This window comes from Dermacentor albipictus, chromosome 1, assembly GCF_038994185.2.
Source record: "Dermacentor albipictus isolate Rhodes 1998 colony chromosome 1, USDA_Dalb.pri_finalv2, whole genome shotgun sequence".
Taxonomy (NCBI): Eukaryota; Metazoa; Arthropoda; class Arachnida; order Ixodida; family Ixodidae; genus Dermacentor; species Dermacentor albipictus.
The window spans coordinates 48394898-48416428 of record NC_091821.1 but is presented as its reverse complement, the minus strand read 5'-3'; the positions used below and the strand labels follow the sequence as shown (position 1 = coordinate 48416428).

The 21531-nt window shown below is 44.5% G+C and overlaps 1 protein-coding gene across 21 annotated transcripts in view; it reads right to left on the bottom strand.

Moving 5' to 3' along the window:
• Positions 1 to 12152, bottom strand: part of LOC135905719 (uncharacterized) — a 155756-nt gene extending 143604 nt beyond the window's left edge. For 10 of the 21 annotated variants that reach the window (XM_065436700.1, XM_065436736.1, XM_065436746.1 and 7 more), the window contains exons 1-12: positions 11982 to 12151; positions 4371 to 4442; positions 3933 to 4004; positions 3491 to 3562; positions 3049 to 3120; positions 2605 to 2676; positions 2163 to 2234; positions 1724 to 1795; positions 1285 to 1356; positions 840 to 911; positions 502 to 573; positions 62 to 133 (exon numbers count right to left, since the gene is read on the bottom strand). In XM_065436700.1, the coding sequence (XP_065292772.1) occupies positions 62 to 133; positions 502 to 573; positions 840 to 911; positions 1285 to 1356; positions 1724 to 1795; positions 2163 to 2234; positions 2605 to 2676; positions 3049 to 3120; positions 3491 to 3562; positions 3933 to 4004; positions 4371 to 4442; positions 11982 to 12027 (838 nt within the window). In that variant the 5' untranslated portion in view covers positions 12028 to 12151. Of the gene's footprint in view, positions 1 to 61; positions 134 to 501; positions 574 to 839; positions 912 to 1284; positions 1357 to 1723; positions 1796 to 2064; positions 2111 to 2162; positions 2235 to 2604; positions 2677 to 3048; positions 3121 to 3490; positions 3563 to 3932; positions 4005 to 4370; positions 4443 to 11981 lie in introns of those variants that run through there. The other 11 variants (XM_065436706.2, XM_070520839.1, XM_070520798.1 and 8 more) reach the window with 11 other exon arrangements.
• Positions 12153 to 21531: the final 9379 nt, after the last annotated feature.

Below are 21531 nucleotides of genomic sequence, written 5' to 3'. Positions count from 1 at the left end.
ATTATTTTGTCTAGCGTTTCTACCGGTGCATCACGGGTACATCGTGGCGTTCAATTCTTACCTTGCCCAAGTGGAGTAGGAGTCGAGGCAGGCAAATCACTTTTGTAATGATGGCCGCCTTCAGCAGGGTCCACTGCGCACATATGTAAATTACGCATGCATTTCCAGGTGACAGCATTGATACTGAGTCATGGTTATTTTTTTTCTGGTAAAAAGTAAGAACAACAAATCAGAGCAAGTTTGTCAAATAAATTGTTCTAGACCAGTATGATGCAACCATACATATGTTATCGTTTTCTCCCTTTGAGTGGCTCGACAGGTGCTCCTGCTCACTTCTATGTTATCACGATGATCTTCCGGTTATGAAGTATGGATAGTAAGAAAGAAATGGAATCGCGTGAAAGGAATTATTACATAATGCAAACGTCTTGTTCTTCCTATTCATCATTTTGGCTAGTGTTCTACGGGTGCATCCTATACATCGTGACGTTCAAGTCGTACCTTGCGTAAGTGGAGTAGGAGTCAAGGCAGGCAAATCACTTTCGTAATAAAGGCCACCTTCTGCAGGATCCACTGCGCACATATGTAAATTATACATGTATTTCCAGGTGACAGCATTCATACTGAGATATGGTCATTTTTTCTATTGAAAAGTAAGAACAACAATTCCTAGCCAGTTCACAATGATCTGCAGTTTGTGAACGGTGGATGGTAGGAAAAAAATAGAATCGAGTGAAAGGAATAATTACATACTGCAAGCGTCTTGTTCTTTCTAGTCATGATTTTGGCTAGTGTTTCTACCGGTGCATCAAGGGTACATCGTGACGTTCAATTCGTACCTTGTTCAAGTGGAGTAGGAGTCGAGGAAGGCAAATCACTTTTACAATGATGGCTGCCTTCAGCAGGGTCCACTGCGCACATATGTAAATTACGCATGTATTTATAGGTGCCAGCATGCATACTGAGCTATGATTCTTTTTTCTGGTTAAAAGGAAGAACAACAAACCACAGCAAGTTTGCCGAATAAATTGTTCTAGATCGGGATAATGCAACACATGTTCGCATTCTCTTGCTTTGAGTGGCTCGAGAGGGGCTCCTGCTCAGCTATACGTTATCGCAATGATATACCATGTGTGAACGGTTGATGGCAAGAAAGAAATAGAATCGAGTGAAGGGAATCATTACATAACACCAACGTCTTGTTCTTCCTATTCATCCTTTTTTTTGGCTAGTGCTTCTGCCTGTGCAATACGGTTGGACCATGAAATGCTTATCTATTCGTACCTTGCCTAGATTCAGCAGGAATCCAAATGGATAAATCGAACTCGAAAGGATCACTGGCTTCAGCAGGGTCCACTGCATAGATAAATCAGCATGACAGCATGCATACAAAGCCATGTTCTTTCATTGGTTAGTAGTATGAACACCCAAGCACAACTAAGCCACAGTAAGTTGCCCAATAAATAGTTCTAGAGCGAGATCATGTAACAATTCTATCCCAGCTGTTTTTGTTTTGCGCTTTGTTTGAATCGTCTGCTGCCCGTAATGAGTCTAATATGTTATCAGGATAATCGGGCTGTCGTGAGAGATGCACCATAAGAGTGGAATACAATCGAGTGAAATGTATCATTACATAATACCAACATCTTGTTGTTCCTATTCATTATTTTGGCTAGCGTTTCTACCGGTGCATCACGGGTACATCGTGACGTTCAATTCGTACCTTGTTCAAGTGGAGTAGGAGTCGAGGCAGGCAAATCACCTTTACAATAATGGCTGCCTTCAGCAGGGTCCACTGCGCACATATGCAAATTACTCATGTATTTATAGGTGACAGCATGCATACTGAGCCATGGTTCATTCTTCTGGTGAAAAGGAAGAACAATAAACCACAGCAATTTGGCTGAATAAATTGTTCTAGATCGCATAATGCAACAAACGTTCACGTTTTCTTTGAGTGGCTCGAGGGGTGCTCCTGCTAAGTTCTATGTTATCACGAAGATCTACCGGTTGTGAACGGTTGATGGCAAGAAAGAAATAGAATCGAGTGAAAGGAATCATTACATAATACCAACGTCTTGCTCTTCCTATTCATCCTTGTTTTGACTGGTGCTCCTGCCTGTGCAACATGGTTAGACCATGAAATGCTTCTGTATCCGTACCTTGACTAGATTCAGCAGGAATCCAATCGGATAAATCGAACTCGAAAGGATCACTGGCTTCAGCAGGGTCCACTGCATAGATAAATCAGCATGACAGCATGCATACAAAGCCATGTTCTTTCCTTTTTTAGTAGTATGAACACCCAACCGCAACAACTGAGCCACAGTAAGTTGCCCAATAAATAGTTCTGGAGTGAGATCATGTAACAATTCTATCCCAGCTGTTTTTGTTTTGCGCTTTGTTTGAATCGTCTGCTGCCCGTAATGAGTCTAATATGTTATCAGGATGATCGGACTGTCGTGAGAGATGCACCATAAAATTGGAATAATATCGAGTGAAATGAATCATTACGTAATACCAACATCTTGTTGTTCCTATTCATCATTTTGGCTAGTGTTTCTACCGGTGCATCAAGGGTACATCGTGACGTTCAATTCGTACCTTGTTCAAGTGGAGTAGGAGTCGAGGCAGGCAAATCACTTTTACAATGATGGCTGCCTCCAGCAGGGTCCACTGCGCACATATGTAAATTACGCATGTATTTATAGGTGACAGCATGCATACTGAGCCACGATTCTTTTTTCTGGTGAAAAAGAAGAACAACAAACCACAGGAAGTTTGCCGAATAAATTGTTCTAGATCGGGATAATGCAACACATGTTCGCATTCTCTTGCTTTGAGTGGCTCGAGAGGGGCTCCTGCTCAGCTATACGTTATCGAAATGATATACCATGTGTGAATGGTTGATGGCAAGAAAGAAATAGAATCGAGTGAAAGGAATCATTACATAACACCACCGTCTTGTTCTTCCTATTCATCCTTTTTTTGGCTTGTGCTTCAGCCTGTGCAATACGGTTGGACCATGAAATGCTTATATATTCGTACCTTGCTTAGATTCAGCAGGAATCCAATCGGATAAATCGAACTCGAAAGGATCACTGGCTTCAGCAGGGTCCACTGCATAGATAAATCAGCATGACAGCATGCATACAAAGCCATGTTCTTTCCTTTGTTAGTAGTATGAACACCCAACCGCAACAACTGAGCCACAGTAAGTTGCCCAATAAATAGTTCTGGAGTGAGATCATGTAACAATTCTATCCCAGCTGTTATTCTTTTGCGCTTTGTTTGAATTGTCTGCTGCTCGTAATGAGTCTAATATGTTATCAGGATAATGGGGCTGTCGTGAGAGATGCACCATAAAAGTGGAATACAATCGAGTGAAATGAATCATTACATAATACCAACATCTTGTTGTTCCTATTCATTGTTTTGGCTAGCGTTTCTACCGGTGCATCACGGGTACATCGTGGCGTTCAATTCTTACCTTGCCCAAGTGGAGTAGGAGTCGAGGCAGGCAAATCACTTTTGTAATGATGGCCGCCTTCAGCAGGGTCCACTGCGCACATATGTCAATTACACATTTATTTCTAGGTGACAGCATGTATACTGAGCCTTGGTTCTTTTTTCTGGTGAAACGCAAGAACCACGAACCACAGCATGCTTTTCGAATAAATTGTGCTTGATGGGGATAACTGTAACTATTAGATATGTTTTCGTTTTTTACTTCTAGTGGCTAGCGGCGTGCTCCTGCTAAGTTCTATGTTATCACGATGATCTGCCGGTTGTGAACGGTTGATGGCAAGAAAGAAATATAATCGAGTGAAATGAATCATTACATAATACCAACACCTTGTTGTTCCTATTCATTATTTTGGCTAGCGTTTCTACCTGTGCATCACGGGTACATCGTGGCGTTCAATTCGTACCTTGTTCAAGTGGAGTAGGAGTCGAGGGAGGCAAATCACTTTTGTAATAATGGCCGCCTTCATCAGGGTCCACTGCGCACATATGTAGATTACGCATGCATACTGAGCCATGGTTCATTCTTCTGGTGAAAAGGAAGAACAACAAACCACAGCAATTTGGCTGAATAAATTGTTCTATATCGCATAATGCAACACATGTTCACGTTTTCTTTGAGTGGCTCGAGGGGTGCTCCTGCTAAGTTCTATGTTATCACAATGATCTACCGGTTGTGAACAGTGGATGGCAAGAAAGAAATGGGATCGAGTGAAAGGAATCATTACATAATACAAACGCCGTGTTCTTCGTATTCATAATTTGTTCATATCTTGTTCTTTGTGCATTCTTGTGCTTCTGCCGTTTCACCACTGCTAAACTGCGAAATGATTTTGTATTCGTACCTTGATAAAATGTAGTAGAAGTCAGATCAGGCAAGTTGAATTCGGAATGATCACCGGGTTCAGCAGGATCCACTGTATGGATAAATCATGCGCGTATTTCCAGATGACAACATGCATGCAAAGCCGTGTTTTTTTCCCCTGGTTAGTAGTACGAACACCCAACCACAACAACTGAGACACAGCAAGTGTGCCCAATGAGTAGTTCTAGAGCTTGAGATCATGTAACGATTCTATCCCAGCTGTTTTAGTTTTTGTGCTTCGCTTGAATTGATTGGTGCTTCTAACGAGTTTTATCTGTTATCGCGATGAATTGACTGTCGTTAAAGGTGAATGATAAGAAATGAATAACATGATTGTGAACCGAATCGTTACATTATGCCTACGTCCTGTCCTTCCTATTCATCATTTCGGCTAGTGTTTCTACCCATGTGCCGTGGCTAAACTGCGAAATGCTTTTTTTATTCGTACCCTGACAAGATGCAGTAGAAATCAAAGCAGGCCAATCTAAATCAGAATGACTGCCTTCAGCAGGGTCCCTTGCACAGATAAAATCTTCCATGTATTTCCTCGTGACAGCATGGACACTGAGCCATATTTCTTTTATTGCAAAGTATTTTTGTCGAGTTCAACCCACTTTTCTGTAATGGCTATGTGGCCGGTATGTGGCTTTTGGCAATTTTCGTGGGCCAATCGCGAGGATAGTGCAGTCTCAAAATCGGGGCCGTTCCAGTGTGTGTCAGAGCTATTGCTGGGTGTGTACGATTCTTCAATTAGCCTCTTTGACGCCAACTTGAATATGAGCCACTGGATATGTGCGACTGGGGCCACAGTGTATGTGCAACTGGGGCCACTAGGTATGTGTAACTGGGTATGTGCTACAAGATGCATTGCCACAAGGTGCCACAAGGTGCCACAAGGTGCCACTGGTTAGGTACCGCTCTTCAATAAAAATATTTTACTCCTACTTTGGTATTCCAACTTTTACGTAATCATGACGACATCTGCGTAGATTTCAGCTGCAGATAAATCTGCTTAAAATTTTTTCTACTAAAAAGTAAGGAGACCAAACCGCAACAACCGAACCACAGCAAGTTTGCCGAATTATTTATTTTATTTATTTATTTACAGAATACTGCAGGCCAACTTGTGACCCAGGCAGGAGGGAATATGTTCATACAGTAATGTAATTAATTGCTCTAGATCGGAATAATGCAACTATTCTCTTTCATCTGTGTTCGTTTTTGTGCTTTAAGTCGCTCAAGGGAGGCGCCTACTTAGTCCTATGTCATCACGATGATCGGCCCGTATTCAATGATGGATGGTAATTAATATAATTCTAGGGTTTACGTCCCAAAATCGAAATTTGATTATAAGACACGCAGTAGGGAGGTGCTCCGGATTAATTTTCACCACTTGGTGTTCTTTAACTTGCTCCCAAAGCGTGGTACACGAGCGTTTTTGCTTTGTGCTCCCATCTGAATATGGATGTTGCAGCCGGGATCGAACCTGCGACCTGCAACGCCATAGCAACTAAGTTGCCGCGGCCGGTGTGGGTGAATAGTAAGAAATAAATAAAATCGAGTGAAAGGAATCATTGCACAATGCCAATGTATTGTTCCTCTTATTCATCCTTTCGCATCCCTCCCCCTCCCCCCCGTCCTTCATGTTTCTGCCTGCATGTGCACTATAGTTAAACTATGAAATTCTTTTCTATTCGTACCTTGCTCAGACGCAGTAGAAGTCCAAGCAGACATATCAAATTTATAATGATGGCCACCTTCATCAGGGTCCCCTGGGCACATACATGACACGGAGCCGTGGTTCTCGTTTCTGGTTAAAAGCATGAACACCGAACTACAACAACCTAACCACACCAAGTCTACCCAATAAGCAGTTCTAGATAACGTTGATGTAATTGAACATCAACGTTATCAACGGTAACCGCAACTCCTGTCTTGGCTTGTGCTGACAGTATGAATAAATAAAAAAAAAATTATATATTCCAGCCGTTTTCATTTTTACAGCGGAGTTGTGAAGGGCTACTTTCCCGACCATTGTGTCCGCGTGTAGAAAAAATTCCGAAAATAGTTCAATGCCGGGCCGGCGCGCGGCGGAGGTGACGCAGGCGTTAAGCACTCCCCATACGTAGGCCGATCCCGAAGATAGTACAATCCCGGGTGGGGACCCGCGGTGGAAGTGAAATAGGCGTTAAACACTGAGTGCCCCATACGTGAGACGTGAGCCGATCCCAAAGGTACTGCAATGCTGGGCTGACACGCGGCGGAGGTGAAGCAGGCGTTAAGTACATCCCACATTTTATTCTTCAGAATCATAACAGAACTGCCAGCGTAACAGCCATGAAAACTAGCCTTTCTCTTTCATCTCTTGTGGCTCGGCGTAAAGTTTCCCGTTTATCATTATTTCACAAACACTTTCACCATGCAACACTGCATGATGTATTCATTCATACTCCACACTACATATCCCGTCGCATCGATCATTATTACAAGGTTCACGTTTCTTCTTGCAGCGCAAATACATTTTCCCAGTCATTCGTACCTCGGACGTCACTGGGGTGGAACCGCCTTCCCGCAAACATTGTATTCATCAGCGATAATCACTTGTTTCGTGATGCCTTAGGCATCGTTACTTACTAGATGGTGGTTTCATGTACCTGTACATACTGTATTTTTTGTAATAGCTGTTTCCCTACTCGATGTATTCTTACCGAATTGTTTGTCAAATTGTACTTTTTATGCTGTGTATTTTTCTCATGTAACTGCTGATCTTACCTGTAACCCACTCCCCTCTGTAAAGCCTTGACAGGCCTTGAGGGTATAACCCGCCGTGGTTGCTCAGTGGCTATGGTGTTGGGCTGCTGAGCACGAGGTCGCGGGATCGAATCCCGGCCACGGCGGCCGCATTTCGATGGGGGAGAAATGCGAAAACACCCGTGTATTTAGATTTAGGTGCACGTTAAAGAACCCCAGGTGGTCAAAATTTCCGGAGTCCTCCACTACGGCGTGCCTCATAATCAAGAAGTGGTTTTGGCACGTAAAACTCCATAATTTATTTATTTTTGAGGGTATAGAAAATGAAACAAAATTAAATACGTGGGCCGACCCCGAAGATAGTGCAATGCCGGGCCGACCCATGGCGGAGGTGCAGTTCGCCATTAAGGGGCCCACATTCACAACTTCGCTAATTATCCTCCCTCACAGAGTGTAAGGGCACTGAATTTTTCTATCGAATTTATTTAGCTTTATACAATAATTTCGTTATAGCGACCCATCTTACATGACAGACGGACGGACGGATGGGTTTTTTCGTTGAATAGGCATAGAAATGCTTACGCATTAAATAATTATGCAGAAACACCACTGGAGTTGTCTAAGTAGGCGTACACATTGTTCCATTTGCTAATTTCTACGTATACGACGCTGCGCATGTTGTTTACCGCGATTGACGAAGCTGTAGACGGTTCATAAATGTATTTAGTGGCCTTGTAATCTATTTTAGCTCTTGATCCGACCAGTATAAACCCCTATCAACCCCACCGATCGTTATGAACCTGATCGGACTCGATCCAACACTTATTAAGCTTTATCGGTTGCTATCAACCTTATCAGACTCGATCCGAGCCTTACTGCAGCGGAACGTCCCATTCAAGTTTCCATCTTCCTCGCCTAGCAGAATGCGGAGTAATTGGTACGGGCCCTCTGATCGCGGTCGGACCTAGGGCGCCGAAAACAGTTTTATGTATCCATTATATATCCTAGTCTTTGGCCCGTAAGCAGTGTGATTTTTTTTTTGTCCAGTGCATGCTTAAAAAAATGAAATGGCGCGGTAGCCTAATTAGTGGCTACATAGTGGATATGGCATTGCGCTGCTAAACCCGAACGCACGGGTTCAAACGAGGTCACGGAATTCGACGGGAACGAAATGGAAAAACACTTGTGCACTTCTGTTCAGGTGCCTTTTAATCATATCGCCAGGCGCAAAACGCCAGAAATCGTTTAATAATAATAATAATAATAATAATAATAATAATAATAATAATAATAATAATAATAATAATAATAATAATAATAATAATAATAATAATAATAATAATAATAAAAAAAGGTAGCTGCGTCCTTCGGCTTTTTTCTAGGGGTGTAGACGCAAGAAATTATTCTCGAGTCTGATTTCTGAGGAAAAGATGTTACGCTTATCATATATTTCATACCTAAATGTAATGCCATTCCCAACTGTACGTCCGCTCAACTATGCAGCTTCTGTATCTATAAACGGCTGCTTTCAGTTATTCGGTGCGCTATCGTAAGGACAATAAGGAAGCAATTAAAGGAACGACATGCCTCAAGTACACGTAGTGATATTTGTAGATCTGCTGTGTTCGTTGAAGAAGATAAGTGTGGTACCACATTGGTATCACGCAGTTTTAATGGTTTGCAGACATGGTGAGACTGTCAAAAAAACGTTTTCCTTGCCTGAATCAAGTTTGCAGATTTACAGGCTGCCCCCAAACGGCAGAACCGATTGTTCAGCAGAACCGATGAGAACCCGTGCGTTAATTCTATCGGGAGCTGCAGGGTGCGCCTCTGTGCAACAGCCACGACTCTCCAGCAGCACAGTCACTCAGAATAAGAGTCCTCACTTGCATTGGTCCCTCACCTTCGAGACTTCAAAAGTGCTGTTCCGCGTTGCATTCGAAGAGAAACGGCTATTCGATATATTTTTTAATAATAAATTCTGAAGTCGAATACGATTTGAATAGCAAATGCCATTCGATTAGACTAGATGTTTCTACTTTACTTGGCCTGCTCGCACGATGAAGGAGATCGCCAGACAAGCTACGAAGATTACTTTGGTAAAGACTTCCTGGTCTCCCCGATTCAGTCTGAGTACAGAGACAATCTCTTTTCCCTAACACTGTTCTTCATATTAACGTCCCATAATTGCCTTGATTCCTTTTCTGGTAAACTCGATAGGTTCACCTGAGGCTGGTGCAGCTTTTAAAAGAAACGCGCTTATTCCAGTCGGGAGTTTTCACTTTTTCAATCAACGCATTTAGAATATTCGGTAATTCTTCCCTTACAAGTATGTCATGGATATGCACGTCTATGTATCCTTAGATTTACCTAGAAATGCATTGGTCATCTGCACCTCTTCGCGCCACGCATTTAATAAACCTGGTTTATTTCACTATAATATTGTTTTCTTTGATCATTGTTCCTGATCAATATTCCATCAACAAGAAGCGCGCTTAAAATGACAACGATATCAATAAAATTTTCTTACGTAGCTTTATGCTGCAGATAGGCGGCTTCTGTGGCAAAAATTACGTGTTACTTGTAGAAGACAATGTTAAAATAGCAGTTCACCTAGCTAAAGCTACAACTGGTACCGGCCGACAAGAGTCGCGGGGGCACCAAAGCCAGTAAAAACACACAAAATTTTACTGCACAGACTATCTGCGAGAAAACTGGGCGTCCGCCAGCATCCGTGCAACGAATGCGCGCTCGGTAGCAGATGATGCACTTGACAACGACCGCATAATTGGAGACGTCACGTTGCATAACCCGTGCCTCAAATATATATACGTAGCAAAAAGGTGTCAATATGAATTTGCAGTTGAAATAGAGCACCATTATAAGAGCGTGCTCACGCAATCGGTCTCAGCGCCCGCAGCGAACTTGCGTGGAATATGCCGGGAAGCGCGTCTCCGCCCCAATCCAGTTCGCTCGATCGTAGCGCCCTCGCACAATTTTTTCACACGCGGCGCCTCAGTGGCAGAGCGCCGTTCGGCACGCTCTATCATTGTCTATACTGGTATGTTACAATTCTGGCCAGCATTGGAGACATGTAGTCTACGTAGACCGTAGAGTTTCCTACAATGGCGTAATAGTTCTGCGGAAACCCGGAAAGTGGAGAGAAGTAACTAATTAAGGGGAAATGAGACATCCACCCAATCGTAGCAATTGCTACAAAGGAAACTCGTACGGGTTCGGCGGAAAAAAAGCCTCATAGTTGAAGAAAAATTCGTCCTGGTCCGGGGCTCAAACCCGGAACTACCGCCTTTCCGGGGCAGCCGCTGTACAATTTGAGCTAACCAGGCGGCTAGCAGATGGCAGGGCGAAGTCGAATTTGTCAACAACTCGAAGCAAAGGCAAGAGTTTGACGTAATAGTTCTGCGGAAACCCGCATGGTGGAGAGAATTAATTGATATATTACGGGAAATGTTTTCTTGGGCGCAAACAACCTTCCTGTCAGCTTTCCGAGCGTCCTGTACAGCCGCCATCTTTTTTGGAAAGAAAAGCAGCCTTCATCGTTTTTGACTTCGATGCTGTCTACTTTAACTATGGATACTTTGACGTCTTCATGAGAATTGGAACGAGATTTAAGATGGCCGCTGTCGACTTAGCCGTCTAGTTTGCCGTCTACGGCGAGTATTGGAACACAGCATGCAGCATGCAGTCAACGCTATGGAGGCTAAAGAGATTTCTTGCAGTGGCTTCGTTCGCACTTGGATACAGTTCGACGTTTTTTTTTTTTACCGCAATTGTTCACAACTGTTTTTTTTTAATATATAGGTTCATATTGAATGAAACAAGTTTTAATCCTTACAAAAAATGGCTGTGGCTTAGGTAAGGTTAAGCCCAGGATGCGAAGCATACTAGCCTTTATTTTAGTTGTTGAACCACTGTTTAGCCTGGTGAACTGCTGTTGCTTGGCTATATTTGGTTCGGCTAGACGAAGAAACAACTCATGCATTACTTCTTCGCCTTCAAGAGTGGAACGCGACAGCGTTCCCGTCGACCCGCCAAGGGGTGTAAGACAATGGGCTACAGGGCAGCGACTACGCGCCCCGCATTGGACGCGGTGAGCGTCGAGCAAAGCAGCGTTCGGCGCGGCAACGAAATGTGCGCCTGAGCAAGAGACGCACGCCTTAGAAACAGCGCGTTTCTAAGGCAACACCGCATTCACTAGAGGCGCTTTTGTACCGCTTTGAAGCGTTGTACTCGTGGCTCAGTGGTAGCGTCTCCGTCCCACACTCCGGAGACCCTGGTTCGATTCCCACCCAGCCCGTCTTGCAAGAGTTGAGCCAAAGCCACTTCTCCTCTGTCGTGACGTCACGGTGTCACGTGATTTCATGGTCACCGCCGCGCCTGAGGAGCTGGGTTGAGCCCTCGTAATATGCTTCGCATAAAAACACAATGTGGTATACGACTGCTAATGCGTTGTTTTAGATCATTTTGTATTTTTGTTCTTTTCTGGTTTTTTATTTGCAACCCGTCGCGAGGAGCCCCACGTGCATGCTCGCGCGAGCGAACGCTGTTGGCACGCAGCGAAGCATGTACGGGATGCCCAGCGAAGCATAGACCGAACGCGCGGAGTGACAACGTCTCTTGACCGAACTTCTTGCGTAGCTACCACATCGTTGACTGCTATGGGGGGAACGGAGTATGGTACACTAGACACACGTCAGAGAGACATCAGCGATGACAAGACCACTGGGATCGAGAAACCTGTTACTTGCAATCCTAGGCCTAAGAACACCCAAATGAAGAAGTGCAGTTGCCGACGTTCAACGAAAGAAATTTGACTTACACATGGGCGAGAGTGGCGTAGGCGGTGCTTGACCCAAAAACGGCATCTTCCGTGGACACCGGTCTCTTGCTCTTGAGCTTTTAGTATTATTTCATCAAGTCCGTTCTCGTTCGCCTGTGTGCACTCGTTCGAATTTTTGCACTCGTTCTCTAGCATGCACCTTTCACGGTGCGCGTGACGGCACAGCGAATCAGAGATCGTCTCGTGCGCCGGTTCACGTGTGCTGCTGTCCATCACGTGCGAAGCTCGTGCCAGTCGGCGCTTTGAGTAGCGACGTAGTATTGTAGACGCCGTGGCGCGTTTTTCACGATACCTCGTTAGCTATGAAAAGAAAAAGAAGAAATTGAAGTTTCAGAGACGGCGCACGAGAGAATTCTCCTTCTTCGTCTTCTTCGGTCGAGTCTACTGGTGCAAAAGTAATTAAAACTATCTTGCGCCTAGGACGACGTTTAAAAGCTTAACTACGGAGATAAAACTACTTTCAGCGCAGTTATATTGTACAAGCGTTTTCCAGTGGCACCATCGAATGTTCTATGAGCAATAGGGACCGTGCAGCACCAATAGGGGGCGCGTCAGGGCCACCAACGGCCTGCCCTGCATTGCATTGCGTGTAGTAAAGCGTACTTGAGTGTTAGTAGGCGCCGCTCGATGTGGGAGACCGTGCATTAGCTGCCTTCACAAGCCATGCATTCTCCCGGGAGCGCTGACGAGTGTGGCCCGAGCTAAAGCCCCTGCATCTACGCGCCACCGCCGGCCAAGCTAAGTACCGCCAACCTACCCTCCTCCTCCACGCTCCTCTCCTCTCACCCCCTTAGCTTCCGGCGTGAAGCGGAACTTACGTAGCTTCAACTTCCTGTTCCGAGTGGAAGTGACGCTATGTTTTTTAGCGTTGTTTACTTTCGCGTCGATAGAGAGGCTTTAATTGCACCAGCTGCGGTTGAAACTGTGAATGCGATTCCATCCAAGAACCACCGCCTATTGTAATCGGCAATCTGGTCGTGTTCGCTGCTTCGCGTCAACCTGCGACGGGTTGTGCCACGAGAGACAACGTACAGTGGAATGTAGTGCCTGGGCGCTTGGAGACTGCTCCCGTTTTTCGTGCATTTGGAAAACAGCGGCCGCGAACTACTACTTCAGCGGAATACAACAGCTTGTCCCCTTTGAATTCTTCTTGTTTTGAAGCATACATCCCCTCCAGCCAGCACGTATGGAGGGACTTTAGTAAAGGAGTTCGCGACGCCAATTTGTACGGCAGACGCATAGAGTTTATGCTGTTGATTCTGAGGTTGAAGTTGTCTCGTACGATCGAAGGTAGCGAACGTCCCAAGTGCGTGCACTATGTGAAGGACTGCAATGACGTGAAGCTATGAAATATAACAAGTTCAAATTTGCGTGGAGGGCATTCAGTGACATGGTGAAAACAAGTGTGCTTTTCTTGTGCGATATGAGCGGAGGTGTGCAGTGAATTGGTGCGTGTGCGCGTGTTGTAACGCGTGCAAAGGTGGACGGCGAATTTCCAGGTCGATACATTCCAGGTCGTTATCGCCGAGAGGCGCCGGGGCGGGTCATTTCCAACATGCCGGACACATGCAGCAGCCGATGATGCAGCCACAGTCCATGGCTCTCCGCACTTTGTCAGCGAAAGAGGACGACAGGCAAAGCGTGTGGGCGCAGCGTACGCAAACAAGCGCGTAGATGCACGCGAATGACGCTTGGTGGAATGGCTAGTGCGAGCAACTCAGATTTGCACCGGTTGCTTAGCACGGGCGCCTCACCATCGTCTGCAATGGCAGCGGAAATTCTCGCAGCGCAACTCCAGGAAGCGGAAACGCCGGAACCGGAAATACCGGAAGCGGAAATGCCGGAACCGGATTTGGTGTGAGGGGAAAAGGCGGCGCACACAAAGGTTGGCGCTACTTAAGAGAGCGGCGGTGGCGCGTAGATGCAGGGGCTTTAGCCCGAGCTAAAGCTTCCTCGAGGAAGCTTTAGCTCGGGCCCAACTCCGACGCGGCCTATTCAAATACATGTAAAACGCAAAAACGTTTTTATGAGATAACCCCTGGACCGATTTTGATGAAATTTGTTGCATTTGAAAGAAAAAGTTAAATTCTAGTGACTGTTGGAAGCGGAATTTCGATTTAGGGTTTGAATTTTATTAAAACGATTTTCAAATATTTGACCGCTTGAAAAAAATAGAAGCACGAAGTTTACAAATTCATAGCCCTGCATCAAGAACTGATATCGCGGTTATGTAAACGGCATCCATTAGATCATTCAAAGCGGACAAATTCAATATGTCAATTTACATCTTACGTGAATTTGTTACGTTGGTTACAACGGTTTTGCAAAAGTTGTATTTCCCTATGATTAAAGGTTTTTATATTCATGCGTAACGTATCAGTTTTGTCCGCTTTAGATGTACTATTAGATGCAATTCACAGAATTGTTTTATCATTTTTAGTGGTTGAGTTACAGAGTTGTAAACTTGATAGTTTCGTTTTTTGAAAATGTTCGATTTTTGGAAATTTTTAATAAAATATTGACGACCTAACTCAAAAATTCGAAACCAGCAGTCACTAGATTTTACGTGTGTCTTTTAAACGCAACAAACGTCGTCAAATTTGGTGCAGTGGTTGCCGAGAAAAACGAATTCTCCTTTTACATGTATTTAGATAGGAGCACCCGAGCTAAAGCTTCCTCTTAAGAGGAAGCTTTAGCTCGGGCCCAACTCCGACGCGGCCTATTCAAATACATGTAAAAATGCAAAAACGTTTTTCTGAGATAACCCCTGGACCGATTTTAATGAAATTTGTTGCATTTGAGAGAAAAAGTTAAATTCTAGTGACTGTTGGAAGTGGAATTTTGATTTAGAGGTTGAATTTTGTTAAAATGATTTTCAAAAATTCAGACGTTTGAAAAAAATAGAAGCACGAAGTTTACAAACTAATAGCTCTGCATCAAGAACAGATATCGCGATTCTGTAAACGGCATCCATTAGACCATTCAAAGCGGACAAATTTCTTATGTCAGTTTACATCTTACGTGAATTTGTTACGTTGTTTACGAGGATTCTGCAAAAGTTGTAATTACACATTTCCCAATTTTTCGAGGCTTATGTGTAACATACCAATTTTGTCCGCTTTAGATGTGCTATCAGGTACAATTCACAGAATTGCGATATCATTTTTTCTTGCTGAGTTACGGAGTTGTAAACTTGATAGTTTCGTTTTCTAAAAATTTGCGATTGTTGCCAAATTTTTATAAAAAATTGACGACCTAAATCGAAAATTCGAAACCAACATTCACTAGATTTTAAGTTTTTCTTTTAAATGCAGCAAACCCCGCCAAATTTGGTGCAGTGGTTGCCTAGAAAAACGAATTCTACTTTTACATGTATTTAGATAGGAGCACCCGAGCTAAAGCTTCCTCTTAAGTGGAAATTTTAATTTTAAATTGTCGAAGAAAGTCTCAAAAACCAGTAAATGGTGAGACCTGGCGGCGAATTCTTGGTACTTCGGATGTATTCCATGCGATAACTGTACGTAAGTCGACTGCTATTAAAATTATTGCTTAAAATTGCAGTTGGTATATTATTAGACACTCCAGCATTATTCTATGCTTCGGAAACCAAGACGCACGCGTGGTGTAGTGATCGGGCGGTCCTTCAGAGCGGGGGATGCCACCCCTGCCACATGTAGTTGTCACGCCTCATCATTCACTTCAAGGCAACTCGCTTGAAGACAGCAACGTCGTCTCTACTGACTGTCACGAAGAGCCCATCAAAGCCGTTATGGTCGGCCGTTCACTCCGTGACAGAACTCCGGTCACGGATGAAGCTGTTATGGGAAACGAGTCGATGACCTCGTCAAATGGGATGTTGTACGTCCACGCCGGAGTTGAGGTCCATGCAAGGCTGCAATTCTTCACACCTGTCAGCAGCCCGAATTGGCCTGTCCACGCCGGAGTTGAGGTCCGTGCAAGGCTGCGCTTCTTCACAGCTGTCAGCCGCACAAGTTGGCACGACCACACCGGAGACCAAGTCAGTATACGATCGGAGTCTGCGTACGTCCCCCCCACCCCCTTCCCTGTTTGTGCCCAGTTACGTGCTTGCGTTTCCGACCAAGCTCCCTTCGGAGGGAAAGGGTAACCGACTTCCGGATTGGTGGGACCTGAGGTCATCGGTCTCCTGACGCCGGATTGGTGGAAGAGACTGAACAATGATGATGCAGGGCATAAAAAGCGGACCCAGACGGCTGTGAAGGAGGGAACGCTCGAAAACAGTGAGACACTTGGACATGCAAAGACGCTATCATAGTGTGCTCCGATAGTTGGAGCCATATTGTAAAACTTAATCATGCGCTTTTTTTAATATAATCCTTTTTTTTTCATTCTCTTAAACGTCGCTCGGAACCCTTTTCCCGGCACCTGGCACGGCACCATCCGTGGCAACTTAGTTGGCAGCACGGACCCCCGTCTTCGCGACAGTGGCTGGCAGCTCATGGGATCGGTTGGCGTTGGCTACATCGGTGTGATGAGTGTTTGCTCCTCTTTTCGCCAGACTCCAGAGGCAGTCGGTAATGATGTTCGGTGTTATGGATGGTTTTGTCTCGTAGACCAAGCATTGAGTGTCTCGTGGGCTAAATTGCTAGTGAGGAAGAAACACGGGGTGCACGGTGAGCATGGAGAAGTTGAAAATCCAAGAACTCCTCAAAAGTCATGAGCAGATGTGCTTTTCGGTTGGCCCTGCGAAAGGCAAAAGGAAGCAATAACAGCTTTTGCATGCAGAAGGAGGGGAGTACATGGGAGGAGGCCGGTGAGGTCAGGAAAATTAGTTTGTAAGGAAGGAGCGCTGAGAGATTCTGCAGTCTCCTGATGGTAGTGATAAGGATGGGCCAGCTAGTGCCTAATGTTTGCTCTTCAGGTCGCCAGAACTCTCTCTAGTACAAGAAAGCAGATGCTAGGAGAGTGTTGGTGTTTTCTGGTGGGTGCCGTTCTGAAAGTTCACCTTCTTTAAATAAGGGATTTCAGTTTTAAGGAAGGGTGATTTTTGAAGGCAATCGATATCGATATGGAGAAATTCGAATCGCAGGACCTCCTTCTGATTTGCGAGTAGTTGGGCATTTGCACCGGCTCCGCAAAAACAAAAGGTACAGTTCTTGACTTCATGAATCTAGAAGAGGTGCCGGTGGAGGACGCTGACGAAACTTGGAAAACATCCTTGAAAGAAAGCGAAAAGTAAGGCAGCGACGGCGTTCGCTATGGAGAAATTCGAAATGTAGGACTTACTTCAAATTTGCGACGAATTAGGCATTTCCGTCGGCTCCGCAAATACGAAAGCAGCAACTCTAGACGTCGTGAAGGCATAAATAGTGACGGTCGAGGACGCGCTGATGAAGCTTGGGAAAACATTATTGAAAGAAATAAGAAAGCAGAGGAGTACGAGAGGCGCTAGCAGGAGGTAGCGCAACGGCACGCTTTTAGGATGGCAGAACTTGAACGCAAAAGTCACATATACTCAGATGGCAGATAGCGCGACGCCAGCTCCGCTATTTTGAGGCAGACGACAATATAGTTAATTTCCTCGCCGGTTTCGAGGGTGTGTGTGAGAAAGAGAGTGTCAGCCGGGACTTGTGGACCGAGAGATTACCAGCGCTAATCCCGTTGATATCGAGTGTCGCTAAGTGCTTTATGAACTGCTTGTCCGAGGAGAAAGCGCGAGATTACGATAGGGCTAAGAAGGCTTTGTTCGGACACTTCGGTCTAGAATTTCGCGCCGACTTCGAAGGCCAAAAAGAGAGAGTGGCAGAATTCGCCGAGGATAGCTGCACGCGACAAAGTTTCTGCAGTACGCCGCGAAAACCAGAGAGAAGCGACAAAGCGCGATATGGTGACGGGAAGCAAAATGTTAGCCAGTCTGTCTGTAGGAATGTTAAACCGGAGACTTCAAGTTCCCCGGGAACGCATCAGGAGAAAGAGGGCAACGCATACATTACACGTTCCCTCTGGAACAAATAAACAGCTTTAATAAAGTACGAGAACCGTTGGTGGGCCAAGAGAGAAAAGCGCACGGAACATTCCATCAGCTGTCGTTTTAGCAGACATCTATGCACTCAAAGCTACATTGAAAGTACCAAAACTTAGTCCACATCATCCAGCAAAGAAACTTGCTTGCTACTTCTTAGGGGTTCAAAGTCGTTAGTGTTACAGGCCCAAGTCACTGGACCTAAAGCAGTGAACCCTTCAGCTTTTTACAAGCATGTCATAGGTATCTAAGAGAATTACCTCATTGCAATAAGAAATAAGTAAAGAAGTAAAGACGCCCTCTTAGAAGTAAGTAATACAGAATTAGCACAAGAACTCCTACTAAAGACTGTAAGCGAAACAACGAAAACTCGATTCCCCTAGGCCCTGTTAACCGCTAGCTGGTCGTCGGGAGAAATGCAATATGTATATATGTATATAGTCTGGCGCTTCGGCTGGTCTGTCTTACCCACAGCGGACGGAACGTGCAAATGGAATTATTTTCGAAGTGAAAAATGTGTTAACTGTTCAGCTCATGAAGATAACAAACATGTATTGTTGTCATGTCGGGTAGCCAAAACATTTTGGACGCTGATGGACAGAGTATACGACTCATTAAAGACTCAAAGGTTAATAATAAAGCGCTGTGCCCACATAAGGTCCTCGCCCGGCTTTTAATTGCGGTTGGGTTCTTTGTCTTGTGGGAAAGTAGGGGATTAGCGGTCAATCAGGGCAAACCCCGAAAGAACCAGTGGTTACTGTTCTCAAGAATGTATAATATAGTCATAGACCATTTGGTAGTAGAACTCTTCCTTTTGGGAGAGGAATAATTCCTCAAGAAGGGGGTCGTGCTCATTCCTTGAACTCGCACATGGCAGAGTGCTATTTACATGCACCCCGATTCGAGGGCTGCGCAAAACAGGATGTGTAATTTGTTGTGCTCTAAAGATAATAGGGCCACGGAACCTTCCATAGATCTCGAAGATGTGACTACCATGCAAATTTATTTGCTGTGACCCGTCTGGAACCAGTTTGTGAATTTGTTTGCTATGACCTGTCTGGAACCTGTCCGGCGTACTTGTGTTCAGAATAAAATTTCTTACTCGCAACTTGCCCGGATGTTCTCGTTTGAGTGCCCGGATAACGACTCTGACTTTTGCCTGAAGGTCACTAGAAGGTCGCTGACAACGCGAAGTAAAAGCATTTCATGCTTAAAAACTGTCCGCAGATGGGACACGAGCCCACGTTTTCGCATTACGCGTGCGCTGCTCTTACCATTGTTACATTTCGTACATTCATTAATTTCAGTTAAGGACTACAGATAATTTCCACTATGCTGTCCTGTGTGTCAGTGTTGACTTCTTATAACATGACACACACACACACACACACACACACACACACACACACACACACACACACACACACACACACACACACACACACACACACACACACACACACACACACACACACACACACACACACACACACACACACACACACATATATATACATATATATATATATATATATATATATATATATATATATATATATATATAAGTTGCAGCCGCTACACCGAGACAGCTTTGCGGGGATGATTTGTGCGAACGGTAGATGTTTCTGGCTATTCAACGTATTGCGAAAACTGTTGATTCATTTTTTTTGTTTCGTGAGAAATTTCGTTACGAAATTGTCAACATCGGTTGTTGTCAGTGAAGAAAAGTAAAGCCCAGACAATTTTTGAAAGGTTTCAGACTTCGCTGACGAAAAGTGAATGGAAATTTTATCAGCGTATATTTATTTATTTATTTATTCAATACTGCTGCTTTTTGTTCTAATACTCCTGTTGTGACTTTACCTGTAAACCTATCACAGTTGCTCTTGTTGTTTATGCTATGTTCCTAAGCCCGGTCAGTTTTCACTTGGTTGTGTTGCTCTGAGAGAAAAGGCACCATACCGCAGGAAGTGCTCGTGACCAATTACCACAAGGTTGGGTGCGTTATACTACATAGGAAATGTAAACACGTCTTGACAGAATATGGAAACATACATGCTGCCTAAAGAAACACATCCATACATTCCTACACTGTACAGTGCTAGAAAATGCTGCACAGATGAAACAGTGGTCACCCGGCGTGGTTGCTCATTGGCTGTGGTGTTGGGCCGCTGAGCACGAGGTCGCGGGATCGAATCCCAACCACGGCGGCCACATTTCGATGGGGGCGAAATGCGAAAACACCTGTGGTACTTAGATTGAGGCGCACGTCAAAGAACCCCAGGTGGTGAAAATTTCCGGAGTCCTCCACTACGGTGTGCCTTATAATCAGAAAGTGGTTTTGGTACGTAATACCCTATAACTTAATTTAATTTAATTAATTAAACATTGATATGCGAAACTATGAATGATGCTTGAATAACTAGAAGAATTAGATGAAATGTTATCCGTGAGGTTGACGTCGCCCATGATTATTGCGTTACAGTTTGCACATGATATTTTTTCCATGGCTTGAACAAGGGCACTACAGAAGTTCAACAAACACAGATTCACAGTTAGTAATATTCAACTCCAAGTCATGTCGGCGTTTATATGGAATGTTAGGTGAGACAAATATAGCTGCACCACCGCGATTACTCGTCGCTCTGTGAGAATACTCAGAAGTGTACGAGTTAAAGCAGAATAGGCCCTTGTCATCATTACTCAGCCAGGTTTCAGAAACGCATATTGTTGAGAAGGGGTTAAGTGCCGAAAACAGGTGCTGAAAATCATCAAAATGCTTGCCGAGACTTCTAGCATTAAAGTGAATAATTGAATGGTAGTCGGGCGACATGAATTTATTAAGTGCAGATGTTTAGAGCTAAGAATCCATGGTGGATGGTAATGACATTTAAGGATCAGAATAGAGGCAGTTAGTTGAAAACGGAAAGTTCAGACTCGTTAGCAATGCGGCAAACATGGCTCTCATTTGTCTTTCTAGCCTTAATCAATCTGGCAGTTATCCGTCCACAAGTTCTTCCAGTTGTTAGGCTTCTTTTTTTTAGCACCAGTGCTTTGGAAAAGGGTGCCTTATTTTGCGGTGTCAAGTGGCCATTAACAAATATATAAAAGTTGTCATGTTTGCCGATGTCATTCAGGCAGAGCCTTGCCTTTCGTGCTTTGCTGATAAAATCATTCTTTTTCGTTCGAGAACAGGCTCTACCAGTTAGGTTCTTCTTGCCCTTATCATTAGTAGAGACTCGATGAACAACATCGATATCAGAGGATGTCAAGAGACATCCAATTTCCCTGCCAACTGTTTCCAATACAGCAACACAGCCCTCGCCCTGACTACAAGGGATACCCCTGATTTCGATGTTGTTCATGCGAGAGTACTGCTCGAGCTCGGAGACCGTGCGGGAAAGTGAACAGTTTTCAGGGCTTTGTTTTCTGCCACAAGTGAAGCCTTTCCAGAAGCACCTTGTCAATGAGATCATTCAGAAACTTCACGCTGGACTCAAGGCTGTCCATGTGCTTCTTTAGCTCCAG